At 33.5% G+C, this 21,067-nt stretch overlaps 1 protein-coding gene across 1 annotated transcript in view; it reads left to right on the forward strand.

Annotated features, from left to right (window-relative positions):
* The window catches only part of CAAP1 (caspase activity and apoptosis inhibitor 1), a 44,645-nt gene that overhangs the window by 16,209 nt on the left and 7,369 nt on the right, over positions 1-21,067 (forward strand). Inside the window, exon 5 of the mRNA XM_010957904.3 lies at positions 9,104-9,177. Coding sequence (XP_010956206.3) covers positions 9,104-9,177 — 74 coding nt within the window. The remainder of the gene's footprint in view (positions 1-9,103; positions 9,178-21,067) is intronic.

Consider the following 21,067-nt stretch of genomic DNA (forward strand, 5'->3'; position numbering starts at 1 on the left):
ATCTATAATATTATAGTGTTTAAAAACTATTAGTATTGTGAAAAGATTTGCAGCTGTTACAGATTATAAGTTAATAAGAACAACAATTTTAAGTAAATAAGGTAATATGGAGGCTTGGAATTAGAGCGCTGTCTTTGGTTGGAGATGTGCCTAAAAAGAAGCTTTATTGTAGCTAAAGTAGCACTAAGAAATGAGAACAGATATTAGCTTGGCCTATAGTGTGAGTTGATTATGCTCTAAAGAATATGTTTGTAATGAAATTTAAGTCTTGAATAGTGCAAGTTAAAATAATCAGGATTGAGGTTTTTATATATAAAGACTAAAACTACAAACACTTTAGGGGAAATCTTAGCAGTGTTTTAGAATTGCTCTAATAAATATCTTTATGAATTTTAAATTAATGTGCTTTTAGTGAATGATACTGAGGGAAATGTCAGTGGAAATGAAGCTCTATTTCTCTACGGATAATAAGCAATGTTGAAATAATAATATCCCAGTTCTGGAAGACAAAGAAATTTCAAAATTCAGATTCACAGACTAAGGTATACTGCACAGTAGGTCCTATGGGAGTATTCTGGAACTATTGTTCCTAGTCACTGCTCCTTAGCAGAGGATGGGCCATGTTCTGAATTAGTTGTTATCAAATTCCACTTTTGGATGATTAATTTTAAAAAATAAGATACTCCTAAACAGGCCTTAGAGATTGTAGGTAATACATATAAGTGGAACAACAACTAGAATTGTGTGTGTGACCACTCTTCTGTTGCTGAATCCTGGCAGTGATGTGTGGTAGAACTCTGATGCTGTTTGTTAGTTGAGTAAAAAGAGAGAGGTTAGTAGCTGCGTTAGTTTTCCTTTTGTTTTTAGTAAGGGAAAAGCTTCCATGTCCTTTTTGATGAATTACAGTTGTCTTGTAGGTTCAGCTCAGCTGTCATTAGAGAACTAAGAGTTTGATTTGTTTCAGTTCAAGTAACATGTATTTCTTGAGTATGTATGTGTAAGTAACTTTCAAACAGGCAATAGTGCTCAGCCAAATGCTAAACTTTCAGTGTCAATAAAACTAAATTTGTTGTGAATAAAAGAGTCCTTCATAAATTGCTATTATTAAACTTCAATGGAGTAAAGTGTTTGAATAAAATTTCAAGTGCTCTGGAGCATTGAATTAATGGGCAGCAGAAATCTACAGTACATAATTCAGTAAGCATTTTTATCAGTGGGTACAAAAATAGGCCTCAAGCAGACCCAAGACCCAAGTAGGCATATTAGGAATAATACCTTCAGAAATTGACCTGTGATTCATCCAACTCACATAACCTCTGGAGTATATAGGGTAATTTCATACCAGTTATTTATTTATTGAACTATGCTGTGGAAAATTTCAGTGTATAGTGAATCCTTGAATAACTGTCACCCACTATGTTCCCTCCCATATTATTTTAAACTCCCTCCTGCCAACTTCTTCCAACTTGATAACTTTGAAGCACATCTTGACCCAGTTACTTTTTAAATGTTTAGCAGATAGGCGCCTCTCCAGAATGTCTAGAACATTCCTTGGAATGGGAGAGTGAGCTTCTGAGTCTCAAAGGGGCTCTTCATTTGAATTGCAATTATGTTTTCCATTGGGGAATTTTGATTATCTTGGGAAGCCTTGTTTTCTGATTTTGTAACTGTCTACACACACACACACACACAAACTATCCTTTTTGTTACAGAACCCTGATTTTTAAGCTGCATCTATTGTCGTTTTCCCATCAGTCATTTAACTGCATCATCCTGCTGCTCAAGCACTCGATTAGATGTAAGCAAGTAGCTTTCCTTTTCTCTGCTCTTCCCTTGTCACTTTAAAAAAATTCTAAGTTTTTCTTTATCACTTACCTGATTCTTTGTATTAATTGCCTTTTCCATTTCACTTGAAAGATAAATTCACTAATGTTCAGCATAATAAACTTAATGACTGTTCTTTTTTTGTTGTTGTTGTTTTTTAATTGAGTTATAGTCAGTTTACAATGTGCCAGTTTCTAGTGTAGAGCACAATTTTTCAGTCATATATGAATATACATATATTCATTTTCCTATTTTTCACTGTGAGCTCCTACAAGATCTTGAATATATTTCCCTGTGCTACACAGTATAAACTTGTTTATCTGTTCTATATATACCTGTCAGTATCTACAAATCTCAAACTCCCAGTCTATCCCTTGGCAACCACAAGTTTGTATTCTATATCTGTGAGTCTGTTACTGCTTTATATTTAAGTTCATTTGCCTTCTTTTTTTTTTTTTAATATTGCACATATGAGTGATATCATATGATATTTTTATTTCTCTTTCTGGCTTACTACACTTAGACTGACATTCTCCAGGGACATCCATGTTGCTGCAAGTGGCGTTATGTTGCCATTTTTATGGCTGAATAGTATTCCATTGTATAAATATACCACCTCTTCTTTATCCAGTCATCTGTTGATGGACATTTAGGTTGTTTGCATGAGTTGGCTATTGTAAATAGTGCTGTTATGAACATTGGGGTGCAGGTGTCTTTTTGAATTAGAATTCCTTCTGGTTATATGCCCGGGAGTGGGATTGCTGGGTCATATGGTTAAGTCTATTTTTAGTCTTTTGAAGAATCTCCATACTGTTTTCCATAATGGCCTCACCAAACTGCATTCCCTCCAACAGTGTAGGAGGGTTCCCTTTTCTCCACACCCTCTCCAGCATTCATCATTTGTGGACTTTTTAATGATGGCCATTCTGACTGGTGTGAGGTGATACCTCATTGTAATTTCATCTGTTTCTATATTTAGCTAAATAATAAAACTATGATAACCACATTGGGAACAAACACAAATGACTTAGTAAGCAAAAACTTCAAATGGTGGGAGAAGTGCACTAGTGCACTCCTTTGTATAAATATAAAGGGTTATTTTTTCTGCAGTCAGATTTTTGCATTTTAAATAATCCATAAGTAGAAATATAGACAGCGGCTTATGTGAGTAGGATGAACCTGAGCTCTTTTCCGTATATTCAAATCAAAGATAAGGCCTCATATCCAAAGATCTGGTGAATGAAGATACATTTGTTTTGTGATAACCTAAAATAATTAAATAATATATGTAACTTTTAAAAGATTCCCTGTAATTTTTTTTCTTCCTTTAAATGCTACCACCTGACTTGAGTTAGAAAAAAGGAATTTCACTGTATCAGGTTGTTTTCATTTTTACTTTTTATTGTATAAAATGTCAAGAATATAGAAAAGTAGAGAGGGTAGTGTAATGAAACGCCCACATAACTATTGCCTAGATCTAACAATTATTACAACTTTCCATAATTGCTTCATCTGTTCTTTTTAAGTATTATAAAGTGAACTGATTCTACATATTTGTCTGAATTTCCAGAAAATAAGGACATTTTTCCATGTAGCCATGTATCTGGTGTCTGTTATTTAGCAGCTTTTTATTTGAATGGTAAATACATGCACACAATAGCAATTTTTTTAAAGTATATAGTGAAAATAAGTCCTACTCTTTTTTCTGTTCCCCATTCTGAGTCCCTTTCTGTAGGCAACTACAGTAAATCAGTTTCTTGTGTATCCTCCCAGAGATATTCTATACATTTACAAATGTGTAAGTGTATGTGTATTTTTTCTTCTCACACAGATGGTAGCATACTGTGCAAACTGTTTGGTACGTTTTTTTCATCTAACTTTTTCCATATAATAGTATGTCTTTTCTTGGATTTTGTTCTAGCCAGTGCATATAAGGCTTCATATATATATATACGTGTATACTATTCCATTGTTGGCTGTGGCAAAACAGTCCATTGGTGGACATTTAAATGTTTACTATCTTTTGTTACTATGTATGATAAGAATATCTCTCTATATAAGTAATCCTTTTCTTCTCTGATTATATGTAGTGTAAATACCCAAAAGTTAATTGTTGGATGAGATGTTTGGGCATTTGAAATTTTAACAGATATTGCCATAATTGACTTTTACAGGGTTTAAACCAATTTATACCTCTCCCCTCCCCACCCATATCACCTCTTGGACAACTGTTTCTATAAGGAGAAAGTCTGCATAAATGTAAACAGTGAAGGTTCTAGAGTTAAACTGCATTTTTGACAGCAGAACTCCACAGCTTACTGTCTCTCTGACCTTTGGCAAGTTAACCTCTCTGGGCCTCAATTTCCTTTTTTTGGAGAATACGTGTAATATCAGTGCCTACAAATAGGGTTGTGATGATGATTAAATGAGAGAAAGATTGTAAAATGCTTGAAATAGTACCTATCACATGGTAAGCCAAAAAATATTGCTATATTTGTTTTAGAATTTTTACTCTGAATCTGTAACAGTAACTATTCTTAAAATTCCACTTTACACTGATGAGTATTGTGGATTCCCTCCCCCTTTTCCTGTTGTAAAAGCCTAAAGAAAGCAAAGTAATTCATTATGATTTGTAATTATTATTCTTTACTGTTACTGCTTTTTAAAAAACAGTTTATTGTTTACAAATGTCAAACTTTTTCATTTGTTACAAAAATAGTTTAAATTAAGAGAAAATACTGTATACATATTTTAAGGCATGAAAAATTTTTCTCATAAATGAGATCAATTTGTTATACTGCAATTACTCTATAAGCTCAATTCTTTTAGACATATTTTTGTATTACAAAGAGGTTGACTGTGTGCTTGCAGTCTGGTCAACGGTAATACATAGGTTATCTGTACCCCACTTAATGTTCTTGTGTCCTTCATAAATTGCTATTAGGCTGTAATACTGAGGTAGACTATCTACATGATAGGGTAAGCTTATCAGAAATAACAGGATACGTTTTTCAGAAAACCTTCACAGAAATTATTAGTAATCATTGATAGTACTGTGACCTAATGCTTAGATATGACTCCACATTCAAAGTAGTAGAATGCTAGCATGTCCAATTTGTGCACCTTTAAATAAAGCACTTACAAGGTGATCTCATACAACTTTTTCAATAGGGAAAGTCTTGTAAACAGGAATATTGGGATAGAACAAAGAAGAGACTTTGTTTTTCCCGAATGTTGTATAGGTAGAAAAATACAGTATATTCTCTTTTGAGTCTGGCTTCTTTAACTTACCATAATGCATTTGAGATTCATTTATGTTGCTGTGTATATCAGTAGTTTCTTCCTTTTTCTTGCTGTGTAGTCAGTATTCCATTGTGTGGGTATACCATAGTTTGTTTATTCATTTTCCAGTTGGGATGATCCTGTATGCAGAAAAGTGACCCTGGAAAGATGTTTACAATCTAATCTCCAGAACCTTAGAATGTGTTACTTTGTATGACAAAAGAGATTTTGCAGATTTGGTTAAGGTTAAGGACTTTGAGATAGGGAGGTTATCCTGGATTATCCAGGTTATCCCAATTTAATCACATTGTATTCTTAAAAGTAGAAGAGGAAGACAGTAGATCAGAGAGAACTGACATGAGAAGACCTTGACTAGAAGCTGGAAATGATCCTCCGTTTACAGCCAACAAGGAAACAAGGGATTTTGGTCCTACAACCTCAAGGAACTGATTTATGCCAACAACCCAAATGAGCAGGAAATGAATTCTCTCCTAGAGCCTACAGAAAGGAATGCAGCCTGCAGACACTGATTTTTGTCCTGTGAGACCCATCCCAGATTTTTGACATACAGAACTGTAATATACATTTATGTTGTTTTAGATTATTGATCATATATATGTTGGGTCTATTTCTGGATTCTCTTCTGTTTTACTAATCTAGATGTTTATCCTTTCTCTGATATCTTTCCTGTCTTGATCACTATAGCTTAATAGTCTTGAAATGTGATAGTGTTCATCCTTTAACTTTGGTATTCTTTTTCAAAATTGTTTTGGCTACTCTAGGTTCCTTGCCTGTCTCTAACTTCTAATAGTAGAGAGCTCATAGAATGATAGGCTGGCTTCATTCAGTATCTAGCTTTACTCCCAGGACAGTGGAGAGAATCAAGGGTTATACCTCTTGTTAAGCCAGTTTGCCTGATTCTTTGTTAACCAACTTTTGCTGAATGGGAAGAGTCCTTCTGGTTTGGTTTTCTTTCTTTATCCTTCTGTGGAGGTATCTTCCCAGTATTTTTCTTTGGACAAGAAATGAATTTTTTTTTTCTGTTTAGAAATATATTTTAAACCTTAGTAATTCACATGTGTGGTTGTTCTTGATTAAATCCTACAGATCAGCCCCCAGTGTATTACTCTGATTTTACAAATTTGGAATTACAAGAAAAGATCAAGGGTGAAACTGTTTTTGGGATAAAAGAAAGTTAGACTAGTGTTGGTATGAGAACTTAAATCCCAAGGATAGATAAAAGGGCTCTCTTATAATTCAATATTGTACATTAAGCTATATAAGGAGCATTGCAGATGGTAGAAGAGAATTGGGGGGAGAAAACAGGCTTTTTTTTTTTTTAATGGAAAAGAGCACAATAAGCATTTCAGGATTCTTAACCCAAACCAGATTTAGTATTGTGTTCCTTCCCTCCTTTTCCCTTTTCACCTTGTCTCTAATTGTTATAAAATTCTTATATAGTTTTAAAGTGTTTGATAGAAATGTTTAAATATTATATTCAAATTAAATATAAGATGCAATTGCTTTAGTTTTCCTAACTCTGACACTTAGTGTGTTTTATCACTTGGGAATAGACATTTTTTATTTTCATAGATCTAAAAATAAGAATAAGACATGTACACTTAGTTTTCTTGTACTTTAATATACTTTCTTTTTTGTTTCTATCTTGCTTTTCATGCTTTTTAGTGAAAAGCTTTAAATTGTATTAGAGAACTCTGAATATATATAATAATTTTAGTTGCAAATGTATGTCTTAGAAAAATTAAAATTCCAAACTATTTTCTGGAATTTTTTTCGGCTTTGGATGATGCTAATGTAAAAGCATCTAGCTTTTCACTTTTCAGCCACAAGGTGGTATACTACATCTACTGTCTGAAATTCTTTTTGGTGACTTTCTTCAACAGCCTGATCAAACTCAAGAGAAAACAGAACACTATAAAAGTTTACTTTGGGCAATAAAAGAAATTGTTTATAACAGCAGATAATCTTTATAGAGGGCTCCAGTTTTATTTGAAGGGGATTCAAGGAGCTTTCACAAAGAAACTAATGCATAGTATACATTTCACTACATTATTATTAAAACTTATTTGGAAATAATTTCAGAATTATTAAAATATTTCAGAGATAACAATGATATAAGAAACACATACACCCTTTACCTGGAATTACCTATTATTAATATTTTATCCTATTTGCATATGCTCTCTTATTACATGTGTCTTTTCTTCTGAAACATTTGAAGCTAAGTTACATACATCATGACACTATGTGTCTAGACACAACATTGGACTTTTCCTAAGAATGTGATACTCTTTTTCACTTAACCACAATACATTGTTAACTTCAGTAAATTCAGCTTTAGTAATTTTAACATTGATAAAATACTTTTATCCAATCTGCCGTCAGTATTTGTGTTTGTCATTTGACTCAGTAATATCCTTTATTATGTTTTTCCCCCATCCAGTTCAGCAGTTTCAAGTCAGTCATAACATTTAATTGTCTTGACTCTTTCCCCGCCTTTAACCTGGAATATTTCCACAGTCTTTATTTGTCTTTTATAACATTGACGTTTAACTCTCCTCACCGCTTTTAATAGAACATTACTCATTTCCACTTTGGGTTTGTCTGATGATTCCTAACGATATAGGTTATACATTCTCAGCTATAATAGTGCATAAATGATGTTGTATCCAAGGTATTAGATATTCCCACTGTCCTTTTAATGGTGATGTTGCATTATGTCTTTGTTCAAGTCATTTAGATGTATGTGTTTAGAAGAAGAAATAAGTGCTGTTCAAGGATGTGTAAGAACAAACATTAATGTTCCCAGTAGGTAAATCTAATTTGATGTTAGGCTCATGGTAGTGTATTTTAATTTTACTCTTTGTAAAGCTTTTAATGTAGTATTGATGTTTAATCTGTCCCTAGATTGCCAAGGAGTGTTGTTGATATCCTCCTTCAGACCTGTGAGTCATTTTGGTAAAAGAATAAAATCTGAGTAGGTGATATTAGACAGAAAGAATGTAAAAAATGGAGATACCTCAATTATAAATCTCTAAGATGTCACAATAACAAATTCAAATATTTTCATAGTCTCTGAGTTTGTACTTGTAATAGTAAAGTTTTATTACAAAACAAACTTGTAAATGCCAAATATTTTGACTGCAAAGAAAATTGTAAACTTCTCAAAAAATGATTACAAATTTTTATCCTTTGGTTATTTGATAGGTTTCTTATTAAGTGGATAAAAAAAGTTTTGTGAATAGGAAAATTTCTGAAATATTTCTAGTGTATTAGTCTTAGGGTGTGTATAAAAATTCTCAGAAGGCAATCGGTACTTATTTTATAGAAAATAGTCATTTTGAATCTTTACAGTTAATTTTTTGACATTTGCTGAAAAGTATTTGTAACATCAATATTAAGATGGTATAATGCCTTCTAAAAAGGAGAATTAGTTTAGTTTGCAGCTTTTTTATAGAACCTAGTGAATCAAAGTATTTTTTATGGCATAATCTTATACTTAATCCATTTACTTTGATTACATATGTATATTACAAATGAAATATGTATTTCCCACATACTGTGGCCCTCAAAGCATTTGAGGTATGAAGTTAAATGAATATAAAATAATTTGAATGCCAAAGTGTCCATTAAATTTAATAGTTGAACTTGAGAAACTGCTGGATTCTTCTGTGAGTTATTATTTCTCCCGTCAGCTACCCTGCAGAGTATTGGAAGGGAGAAAAAATTACCAGGTTTGCCCCTTGATTTTACAAAGAAGTATACTACTTAAATCAGTAGTAGTTTATAGCTGCTGCTTCTGACACTTGTATCCATGTTTCTGAGTTTCCAGAGTGCACTGAATGGTACCCTGGGGGCTAAGAAGAATTCTGTGTGTCTTCTCAAGTGTATAACTTAGTTCTAGGAACCTCAGCAGTAAATATTATTTGATTGAATATAGTTTAAAAATTTGTTTTTATTTATTTTTGCTCCTCAGACAAGATGTCTGTATAGATTCTACTTCATCCCTGAGAGAGAACAAGCAACCTGAAGGTTTGGAATTAAAACAAGGTATGAATCAAGTACTTAACTTTTTCTGTAACATTTACCTAAAAATTATAAGCATTTTAACAGTAATAAATTTTCAGTCTTCCAGCCTGCCCCCATTTTACACATAGGGGAGCAGAATAGTTTATTTGGTGCAAGATCAAAAGAGAAGGAATACAGTTTTTATTTCATGACTCCTTTAACCAATGTAGTGGTTCTGCCTTGGTGATATGTAGTTACAGATGTCACCAGAAAGTGTCATCTTGAATAGTTATAATTCAATGATCTATTATATTTTCTCAGCTGCAAGATATTGTAGCTATGTTAAACGGATAGCTTGAGTTGAATGTGGAAAAAATAGGTTTTATAAGATAACTTTTTTCTCTCTTTTTGTTTGCAGAGATATTTTGTTCTTGTTTACTTTCTTCCTTATATATTGCTTTCTATAAATCAGTAATATTACTAGTTAGCAGACATAAAGTGATAATTTGTTATTTATTCAAGCCAGGTAGATCAATGGACTAATCTTTTAGATGTCTTTTTTTCTCATGCCTAGTAGGGAAAATTGAATATAAAGAAAATTTTGTTAGTTACTCAAAGGCTACCTCACATTTTCCCTTTTTCCTGATAAAATTACTTCAGAGCAGTGAGAATCTGTTGCAGCCAAGAGGGTTATGTTGCTTTCATGTAAGCAACTAATCTTTGATGGCTTAGAATAGTTTCTGTGAAACTTGAGTCATAGGGACTTATTTTGTAGAGAAACAGGTCATCATTTAGGCAGAATTTATTTTTTTTAAGCTGTGGCCTGTATTACTAATGTTTAATAAGCAAAGTGAAAAAAATTTAATTTTGTGATTCCTTCAATTTGTATGTAGAGAGAAAAAATATCTAGGTTTTCTGTAATTCTAACCTATGTGCTCTGCATTTATAAATATTTCTGATGATTTTTGAGAATTCCAGGGCTTTTCAGAAGTCCTGTTGTGTTAACTTCTTAAATAACCAGACAAAGTTATATCTTTGTATTACTTCTATGAGCACCTCTGCAGACATAAACTCAGCTTCATAATTTCATTCACATTTATTTTTCATGTATAAATACATGCTAAGCACGTATTGTTTCCATGTAATATAGTCATAGTCATGTAACTCTTGCACACCATCATATAATTTAACAGCACTATTGTTGTTTCTGCCTTTGTTTCTCTTCTTTGCATTTAATAAGCAGGCAGTGTGGGAGAGTATGCTATTAGATTATCCGTGGAGAAAGGAATGCCATATAAAGGATAGAAAAGTCTAGAATGGGCAGGGTGATTCCATTTCCCAGGGAAAAAGGAGTGGAGGCTCTTCAGAAAAGAATGCTGCCCTCTAAGGGAAGGTGTTTTTCTGCTCTCATGTTCAGGTACCTGGAGCTTTTCATTACTCCCTTCCTGGTGCCAACAGCCTATTTTGCTGTGTGTGTGTGTGTGTGTGTGTTTTTTTAGTGGTAACTTCAGTCATTTGAAAATTAGCATTAGAGGCAGAGAAGGAGAGGAGAAGAACTCAGAGTAGCCAGATACCACAAAACCCAGGGTTTTTATGCTTAGGAGCCTTATAGATACTCGGAGGTCCTCACCTAGGCATCATAAACATTAGGTACACACTGTCATCAGTGACAACAAGCAGAGTGAGAAAACGAGAGATCCAAGCACAGAGGTACCGTTGTGCAGTACAGTTCATGCTGTGACTAAATCTGTAGAAAGTGGTTAAATTAAGTTTTAACTGTTTTTAGAAAGCAGGGGAATAAGTAAGACCTTTTAGAAAAATGCCAGTAAAAATGGTTGAAATATAAAATTGTGTTGCATTATGGAATAAATGTAAGTTATTTAAAAGATTCAATTGTGTGGAACATCATGGAGATAAATAATAATATAGCTGAAATCTGAACCAGATGGAAGTAACTTGCTTGGAGTTACCCAAGAAGCTGAGGTACCCCAGGAAACAGAAATCCTAGTAGGCTCAGTAAAGATTATTGCCATTTTTCTAAATGAACTAATATTGTCTTTTTTTAATACGCAAAACTTTCAAAATTGATTTAATATTATCTCTAGCTTTTCTTGCATAGCTAGCTTTTTTTGCTCAGTTAGCTCAATAAAAATATAATTCTCTTTGTGAATGCATTGTCATTTTATTTAATGGCTTGATCATTTAAGAAAATTCACTGAAGCCTATTTAGTACTCATGTAACTCTTTGTTCAGTAGACCAAAATATAAAGCAGCATTGAATTTTCTCTTTGTTCTTTCAGAATAAAATAAATCTTATTTTATGCTCTATGAATGCTATGTGATATTGGCAGGTTATTTAAATTATATTTTCAGTTTTTTTCAGCTTATAAAGTACTCAATATTGAGAAATATTAACTTTGAATTAGGTAAATTGAAATTGGCATTTCTTTGTCTAGTATTGGTATTATTTTTCTTATTAGGAATTTATTTATGAAACTGGCTGTGCTGAAGATGAGTATCAGATTGTGCACTAACTTCTACCTTCACTGTTTGAACATTATTTAAATGTAAATATAATCTACTAGTTGATTGGTTGGTACTGTAATAAAATAGAAACTCTTCTCAGGATTAGTGTCCTAAGTTACTCATTTTTAGCAGGAGGGCAGTTGTATAAGAATGGTTATAAATTTTCTAAATTGGTCATTTGTGCTACAATTAAAAAAAAAAGAAAACTTTGCCAAAGGTATTTAGTACATAGAAAATATTCTTAAAATATCAAACAAATCTTTACTAATGTTAATGAATTCTCTCCCTATATATTTATGTATAAATAAATACATTTATGATGTTCAGTAATATTAAAACAGTGGCCTATACTTAAATTGTTACTTTAAAGTTTACAACTGAGGATATGTGTAATTTTGCAGATTATTCTCCTTTATAACTTCAAGAATTAAGCTCTTATTTTTGCATTCAATCTTGGAAGTTGTTATGGGAAATTTTCTTAACTACCCATGAGAAATAACCAAGTTAAAACTGTGTAGTTAGATTGAAGAGTTGAGATTTGTAGTGGTCACTTTAAAATATTTAAAGGGCTGTCAAGTGGAAGACTGCTTAGCCTGGTTCTATATTGCCTCTGAGAGTAAAAGAAGGTCCAGTATATAAGGTTATCATTAGATGATTTTAGTTCCATTTATTTATTTCAAAAAATCAGATGTATCAGAAAATGTGTTAGGCTGCCATCTGAGATTATGTCCCTATTGCTGAAGGTATTTGAACACTAGTTACATAAATGGCCACTTGGTGGTGCAGTTGTAGAGCAGATTCAAGCCGTGTTTGAATGGATGTTTGGCTTTGATCCTGAAGTTCCTTTCTGTCAGATTTTGTAAAGGCCAGTACCTAGTGCAGTGTCTGCACTTGGGAAGAGTGCTCTTAATAACTGTTTTCTTAAATTGTTTAATAGAAGCAGAATGAAATACACAATTTTTTCTATCTCAAAATTTTAAAAAATTCTGTTGGAGGAAAAGATGCTAGGTTTTTAGTCTTTTAAGCTGTATGATAGTTCCTTGACATGCATTCACTTGAATACAGTCATAAAAGTAAATAATGTAACCATATGGTATATAAAATGATCACAATGAATGAGACATTGACTGCATCTGACTCTGAATCTTTTACATTAGTTTATTCCTGTGAAAATTCTTTTTTATTAGAGACAGACGATGCAAACACACACAAAATAAGCACACAGACTTTTGCTGTGGTTAGGCTCAAATCTTGCCACTTTTTAATGTAGTGGCCTCATGCAATTATGTCCTTCTAAGTCAACAGTTTAAATGATAGATAGCTTTAAGAATTATCTTGATAAGAACTTCAAGAAGTTGAAGATGGGCTTTAATAGGGTAAAATTGTTTTCAGTGGTTAAACTCTGTGATAAAAGTTTCACCTAGTTGTCTTCTATCGGCTTCTTTCAGCCTTTCAGACCACTGGTCACCAAATTGTGTTCATACACACTTCCTGAGAGTTCAGGAAGAAAATACTAGAACTTCCAAAGTAAATCAGTACATATAAGCATATGTTTAAATCTCTCTCTTTTAAAATTTCTGATCAGATGTGTATAATTGTAGTGGTGCATATTAATTTATTATAATTGTATGTATTAATTTATAAGTAAATAAAAATATGGTGGGACAGGTACTTAAATGTTTTCACTGGTAGGTTTATGTAAATGATGAAGTTGAGAGGCCACTCTTTTAGACTATTAATAAAGAATTGATGGTGACCTTAATGTATTCATTTATTACTTCTAAAAATATTAAATATGATATGAGATTTTTCTATCATTTAGCAAAGCTGTTAAACATAAAACTGGACGAGGCTGTTTAAATCCTTAAGGTGAAGGATAAAGGAAAAAAATCCAACTAATTTTTGTTCTTGTTGATTTTGTCGTTACTGTTGTTCTGAGGTGGTATTGCACTAGGAGAAGCAAAAGTAGGCACATACAGGGACTAGAATAAGACGATGAAGAAATGAATTTGCAGGTACAAAGGGGTTGAGTTTTGCTGAAAAGAACTTCACAACCATGAAAGAATAAATACAAGTTACAGAAATTTAAAAAGATACTGAGAAAAGATGTCATCAGAGACTTTTATTGCTCTGTTAAAGAAAAGACAGTGAAGATCATCAGTTAATTAAGAAGCATTTTTAGGCCAAGAGTTTTCCAGGAAGAAATCTCTGGATTGGCAGATGAATTGTACGGCCCCTTCCTTTGAAGACCTCAGTTGCAGGCTTGAGTGTTGAGGACTGTGAGGAGTTTGAAAGGACAGTGTTACAAGGCTGTTCCGGAGCTGGAAGCAGAGAAGCACAAGTACTGCTGATCTGTTTTCGAAGTTTGAGTCTGATTTCTTTCTTCCTAGCCCTTGATTATCTCTTTGGGTCTAACAAATAAGTACTCCCAGAATACAGCTTCTCAACACTAGTTAACTTCTTTATTAAAGGATTTTAGAAAACTTGTTCTGGGGAAATGATGTCCAGTTCAGCAGTTGTAAAGTAAAAAGAGACTGGTATAACCATAGTGTGACTTAAGAATTTATATTGCTTTTCTCATTCCTTTGAGCTTTTTCACAAGTTATTACCAGCAATGACACCAAATATGATCCTCTCTGCTTTTTAATTTGTGTCTTTCTATGAGTAGTAGTTGGAAGAAAGGGTGAAAATTACATTTTATATGGCAAATCAGCCCATACTGTTTCTGTACCTTTTGAAGGCCCCTCTGTTACATTTAAATATGAGACTTTTCTGGATTAAGGGGGGAAAAAAGTAAACTGACAGTATTTTTGTTTGCATTGTGCTCTGTGTGTGTTTTGTCAAGAAGTTATGAAGAATTTGATGTGGTATTTTGAGAGAAATGTTTGTTTCCACATTTCCTTAAATTATACTCATTTTAAACATTCTATCTTGTGATGCATTTCGTAGGATCCTAGACATAGTCTTAGGGCAGCTACTCTGGAGGTTACATACTCCAGACCTTCCTCAGATGTGTGGATTTCCTTTGGATCCTTTGTGCTTTTTGGTCATTATGTTCTCATCCAGTTCTGGTGGGAAAAGTTCCTTCATATATAGAAATTCTCCTGCAAAAGGAAAAATAGTAAATACTAGGCTTGAAATCAGATTTTGTAACAAGTTCCTGAACTTTTTATATACCCCACACTGTAGTCTGTGATTTAATTATCATTTTTGGTTGCTATATCAAATAGTTGATACATATCAAGCTTATAGTTTACAAGCTTTATTTTCATTTTTAAAAACAAATACTTTAATTTTTTGAACAGCTTTAAATTAGAGAAAATTACAGAAAATTAAATTACAGAAAAATTAAATGGAAAGGAAGTTCAGAGTTACTGTAGTCTCACATGTACCACCTCTTCTCCCAGTTTCCCATATGATCATCTTGCATTAGTGTGGTAAATATGTTACAATTGATGAGCCAATATTAATACATTATTACTAACTGAAGTCCATAGTGTACATGAGGGTTGATTCTTTGTGCTGTGTGTGCTGTGGGTTTTGACAACTGTGATAGCATGTATCCACCGTGACAATATCATACAGTATAGTTTTACCTATTTATCCCTTTCTTCTTCTGTCTCTCCCCTAAACTCCTGGCAACCACTGATATTTTTACTGTCTCTGTAGTTTTGTCTTTTCTGGAATGTCATATAGCTAGAAACGTAAAGTATATAGTCTTCTCAGATTGACTTCTTTCACTTAGCAATATGCATTTGAGGTCCTTTATGTCTTTTTATGGTTTGATAACTCATTTCTTTTATTGCTGAATAATCTTCCATTGCCTGAATGTACTGTTGTTTGCTTATCCATTCACCTATTGAAGGACATCTTGGTTGCTTCCAAGTTTTGGCAGTCATGACCAAAGCTGCTATAATCATTTGTATGCAGATTTTTGTGTGGACACAAGTTTTCAATTCTGGGTAAATACCAAGTTAAATTTTGTAAGAAACAGCCCTGTACCATTTTCCATTCCCACCAGTGATGAATCAGAGTTCCTGTTGTCCTACTTCCTTGCTAGTATTTGGTGCTGTCAGTGTTTTGGATTTTGGCCATTCTAATTGGTACTAGTTTTACTTTGCAATATCCTAATGGCATGTGATGTTGAGCATCTTTTCATATGTTTCTTTGCCATCTGTATCTCTTCTTTGGTTAATTTGTCTTTTCAGATCTTTTGCCCATTTTAAAATTTGGCTGTTTTCTAATTATTGAGTTTTAAGAGTTCTTTATATTTTTTGTATACCAGTCCTTTATCAGATATGTTTTGCAAATATTTTCTCCGAGTCTGTGGCTTGTCTTTTTATTCTCTTAATATTTATTCACATTTAAGAAGCACTTTTTAGGTCTTTGTCTCCTACGTGTTATATTTACTTAGTTGGGTAAAAGAGACACACAAGAAGAAGATATGTTCAACCTGAACCGACATTCTAATTTGTGAAGGTTTTGTGATTGTTCTGATTCTGTTAAGATCTGGGAGGCAGTAATAGAAGGTTTCAATGCATAGATTTTTCAAAATATACTTGGGTTTGAATTTTGGTTCTGCCACTTTAGTTGTATGAACTGCGTCAAGTTACTTAAACTGTCCGTCCCTCAGTTTCCTCATTTATAAAAGAGATAATGAGTGACTATTGAATTATGGTGGCATAAAGATTAAATGGATTAATGTACGTAAAGTGCTTTAGAGATGGGCTTAGTACATAGTAAGTGCTTTTCAATAAATATCAACTCTTATAATTATTTATACCATTTTTATTGTTGTTAATGATTTCTGCTTCATCACCTAAATATCATCCTGGCTGTCTCTAATTTATGAAAGTGTCTCTATATTGAATCATACTCTGCCTTTATGTAACTTCTGCCCATATGGTCCTTCTGTGTTCTTTGGATTATAGAAAATGAATATAATACCTCTTCTAAATGATGTCTCTTCAAATTTTGAAGCTGGTCCTTTCTTCCAACAAAATAATTGTTTTGTGTTAGGCACTGGGGATAGAGAGATAAATAAAACGTGTCCTGGCTTGAAAATAACCAGGAACAATAAAGGAAAACAGATGTGTAAATTAATTTTTCCTATCTATTTGTTCCTGAACTTATACAGTCCCCTTCCTTCCTATTAAAATGGCCAAACTCTCTGTGTTGCTGGGACCAGCCCCTCTATTTGTATAGTGATCATATTCCCTTTTGGTACCTGTAGTTGTTTCCTTTATCAGTGCCCCCTCTCTAGTGTACTCCTGCCAGCAGCTATTTCTCTGGTCATTGCTGAGTCCTCACGTTGACCTACCAGCCATGTTTGGCACCATTGACTGTCCCCCCTTCCCTGACACTGGTCTTTATTCCCAGTCTCCTTTGCATTATGCTCTCCTCTACTTGACTTCTAAAGAGTGAGTGTCCCAGGACTTATTCTCTGTACTTTTTCTCTTTGCTACATTCCTGGTAGTGATCTTATATAGTTTCAAGGCTGGCAACTGCAGATTTATTTCTGCAGTTCAGACCTCTTTCCAACATTTGTAATATCCAGCTTACTTATTAGATGTTGAATAAGCATCTTAGAAATTAATATGTCCTAGAATACATTCTAGATCCTTCCATGATCCCCCCTCCAAAGCAACAAACAAACAATAAACAAACCTGAAATCATGCTTCTACAATCTTCTCCATCTTCATAAATAGCAATTACATTCTTCCAAAGATCCAGACCAAGAATCTTGGACTTATTCTTGCGTCTTTTCTTGTCTGTCAACAAAACTTGCCAGCTATACTTTCAAAATATTCAGAATCCAACCACTTCAAACCTCTTTTTAGCCATATTATTCTGGTGTTGATTCTTAGAGCATTGTGATCCCTGTATTTCTGTCTGTGCTATTCTGTAGTCTTTTTTTGCACACAGCAGTCTGAGCAATTATTTTAACCTATAAGAATGATCATGTCACTGTTCTTATCAAAGCCTTCCAGTAGCTTCCTATCTCAGAGCAAAATCTGAAGTCCTTCCTTCCTATGGCTAGTACCATGTGATAACATGGTGTGATGTGGTACCATGTGATGTTACCTGTCAATTTCCCCCTTGCTTACTCCTGTCCTTCATCTTTGCTTTCCTCTCCACTCTAAGCACTTTGCTTTTGCTGTTTCCTCCTGCCTGCGTGCTCTTCCCCAAGATAACCATAAGGGTCTTCACACATCATTTAGATCCCTGATCAAATGCTACCTGATCTGTCTAAACTAATTAACACTACTTTTTTCAGAGCTCATAAACCTCCTAATAAACCTAGAGTCTTACTAGGAATTGATGTCAGGCTTTACTATACTGTAGTCTTATATAAGTCACCTTTTTTTGAAAACCAGAGCTATGTTGCTGTATCATGTATCTAGTTCACAGCATATGTCAGAATATGTATGGAAATCTATCAGTTGTGACTACAAGTTGTAATACCTGTCTTGCAATTTGTTCAAATCTGAGATTTATACTTATTCCCACCAGTGGGATACTCTTATTTAGGTCAAACTACTTGCTCTTTAAGATTAAACATCTCTTCTATGTCTGTGAGTCTGTTTCTGTTTAGCTATGTTTTTTTCTTTCTTTCTGTATACAGTATAATCTTGTTTATCTATTCTGCATAGGTTTCCAAGGGGGTGGGGGGTGGGAAGGGACTGACTGTGAGTTCAAAATTTGTTGATGCCGACAGGCATATGCAGAATAGATAAACAAGATTATACTGTATAGCACAGGGAAATATATACAAGATCTTGTGGTAGCTCACAGCGAAAAAAAAATGTGACAATGAATATGTGTATGTTCGTGTATAACTGAAAAATTGTGCTCTGCACTGGAATTTGACACAACATTGTAAAAAGACTATAACTCAATAAAAAATGTTAAAAAAAAATCAAACATCTCTTTAAGATCAAATTGGTGAAGATGTCCCTAACCTACTTATGCTCGCCTCACCTTTTCTCTCACAGCCCTTACTATAGAATTGATTATCACCTCATTTATACCACTGTTGCCTGCTTATTTACTTCTTTTATGACACTGACCAATAATTAATAATTGTTTTAAATTCAAGAAACATGTATGATTACCTAAATTTAGGTACTGTAAGGCAAAGGATTATGTCTTAGGAGCCTTTAAGTTTTCAATGCTTGTCTGTAGTGTGTACTCATACTATTTTGAATGAGTAAATGGATGAATAGATGACTGAAAGAATTCTTTTATTCTCTTCTACCCTGTCCAGTATGTACATTGTTCTTAAAAAGAAGTGAAATACAGTATTACTTACATTTACCCTTTAACATTCTACCACCTACCCCAAAGAGAGAGTTGCTTCCAAGCTTGTTTTTTCTTTCTAGTCTTAACAAAACTGAGTTATTTTTGTTTGTCTGTTTGTTTCACTTAGCCTTCAGCTTTGTTTGTATTACTTGTATAGATTCATACCAGTCTTTTATATTAATCATTCATTATGTGCCCTTTGTAAAATATATGTTTATCATAGTGAGTAGCTTATATTTCTTTGGATTATTTCCTCATTTTGATAATTAATGTTTGGACAGGGTTTTTTAAAAAATGCGTTATCATTTATTTATTTGTTTTCTTTTTGGCATGGGAGGTAACTAGGGTTATTTATTTATTTGTTAATGGAGATTCTGGGGATTGAACCCAGGACCTTGTGCATGCTAAGCACACACTCTACCACTTGACCTATAGCCTCCCCACCTGGATAGGGTTTTATTTTTGAGCATCCTTCTGCCCTCTTGAACTGTCCTCTCCATGAGATTATTCATATCTTTTCTCCAACCATTTTGGAAACATATAGGACACTTCTTACTGTGTTTTCCACTTTTAATACTATTCAGTCTAAGGTGACAGTTATTTTTTCCAAAGGCTCCCACTACTTCCATTTTGCATACTTTCTTTTATGGAAAGAATTAGGGTGAAGCTGACAGTTTTCATTACCGTTCCTACTTCTTTAATGAAAATGTTTTAGTTTTAGGGTAGGATTTCTAGGCTTTATGAAACAGAACTACCACTTTTTTGGCATAGTGCTAATGACTAGGTGCTTACTACATTAGTATATAAAGGATTGCTTTACATTATCTAAAACTAGAATCAAGTCTTTAGTATATCTTTTTTAGGCTCCTGTTTATATTTAAGCAGGCTAAGCAATGCCACAGGAAATACAGCAGTTTGTGAAGTAGATGAGTTTGGACACATCTTCCTTGGATAGGCAGATTGTGGAGCACTGAAGTGTTACTAGCAGAGAATATTTGGGTGTGATGCCCTGTTAAATGAGTAAGTTCCAACAGATCTTTTGGGAGAATAGTTGCCTGATTCTAAACTCTGGTGCTTATAAATATGAGTACTAAAACAGCTATTCTGTCTTCCTTTCTCCCCACCCCCTTTGTGTGTGTTTATATTTATTCTTAGATTTTGATATCAAACATTTGTTCTCTTTGACCCAGTTGGTAGGAGAAATGATAAATGACACTTTAAAATATTTTCTTCCTGTTTACTTTGAGATTACTGGAGGAAGGATTATAGTCAGGAATCTCTCTTGTGTTAACCTTTTATTGTGCCCCTGTATGACCCCAAAATATTCACTTAACCTGATTGACTGTAAAAGGCTGGCAGGAGGACCCTACTGCACTGTTTGTCCTAGGATGGCAATCTCTTCAGAGGTGACAATTTTGGATACTACCCTTTTATATATTTTATGTGTGTATTTTATTCTGTTAGGCTCACATGTTGTCCTGCGTTTAGATCTAGCACTTTGCCATTGTCCATTCTGTCCCTCACACTTGGGAGTTTCCTCTCCTGTCAATATCACCTGTTGGAGTCTAAGACCTACTTTATGTAACACGTCTGTAAAGATCTCCTTGACTTTTCTCTATCGCTGTATATATTCTGAAATTCTGTTATATTTTATATTGCACAGTTTAGCACTTTAAAGTATGATGTTCATATTTTAAGCATAGACAAGCACCATGAAGAAAGGCAAAACTTATGTCTTAAATCTTGCCACATATATTTGGCCTACCCTACCTGTGGCATTTTGTAAGGCTTACTTCTTCTGTGGCCTTTACAGCATCACCTTGGCGTATGTAATAGATACTGAGTGAATATTTATTGATTCTTGGAGTAATGTCTGAATTTGTGGTTCTTAAAAGTTAGATCTCCAGGCTAGTAACACTCAGTTATCCAGAATTTCAGTGGATAGTTCAAGAGGTTTGGTAGTAGAATTCTAGACACTTTTTCTATGTTAAATTATTTGCATTTTCTTCTTTATGAGTAATGAATGGTTAATGCCATGATTAAATTTTGAATATGATGGTTAACATGATGCACTTAAATTTAAATAAGTAGTTTAAAATACTA

The sequence above is a fragment of the Camelus bactrianus genome, chromosome 4, assembly GCF_048773025.1.
Source record: "Camelus bactrianus isolate YW-2024 breed Bactrian camel chromosome 4, ASM4877302v1, whole genome shotgun sequence".
Classification (NCBI taxonomy): domain Eukaryota; kingdom Metazoa; phylum Chordata; class Mammalia; order Artiodactyla; family Camelidae; genus Camelus; species Camelus bactrianus.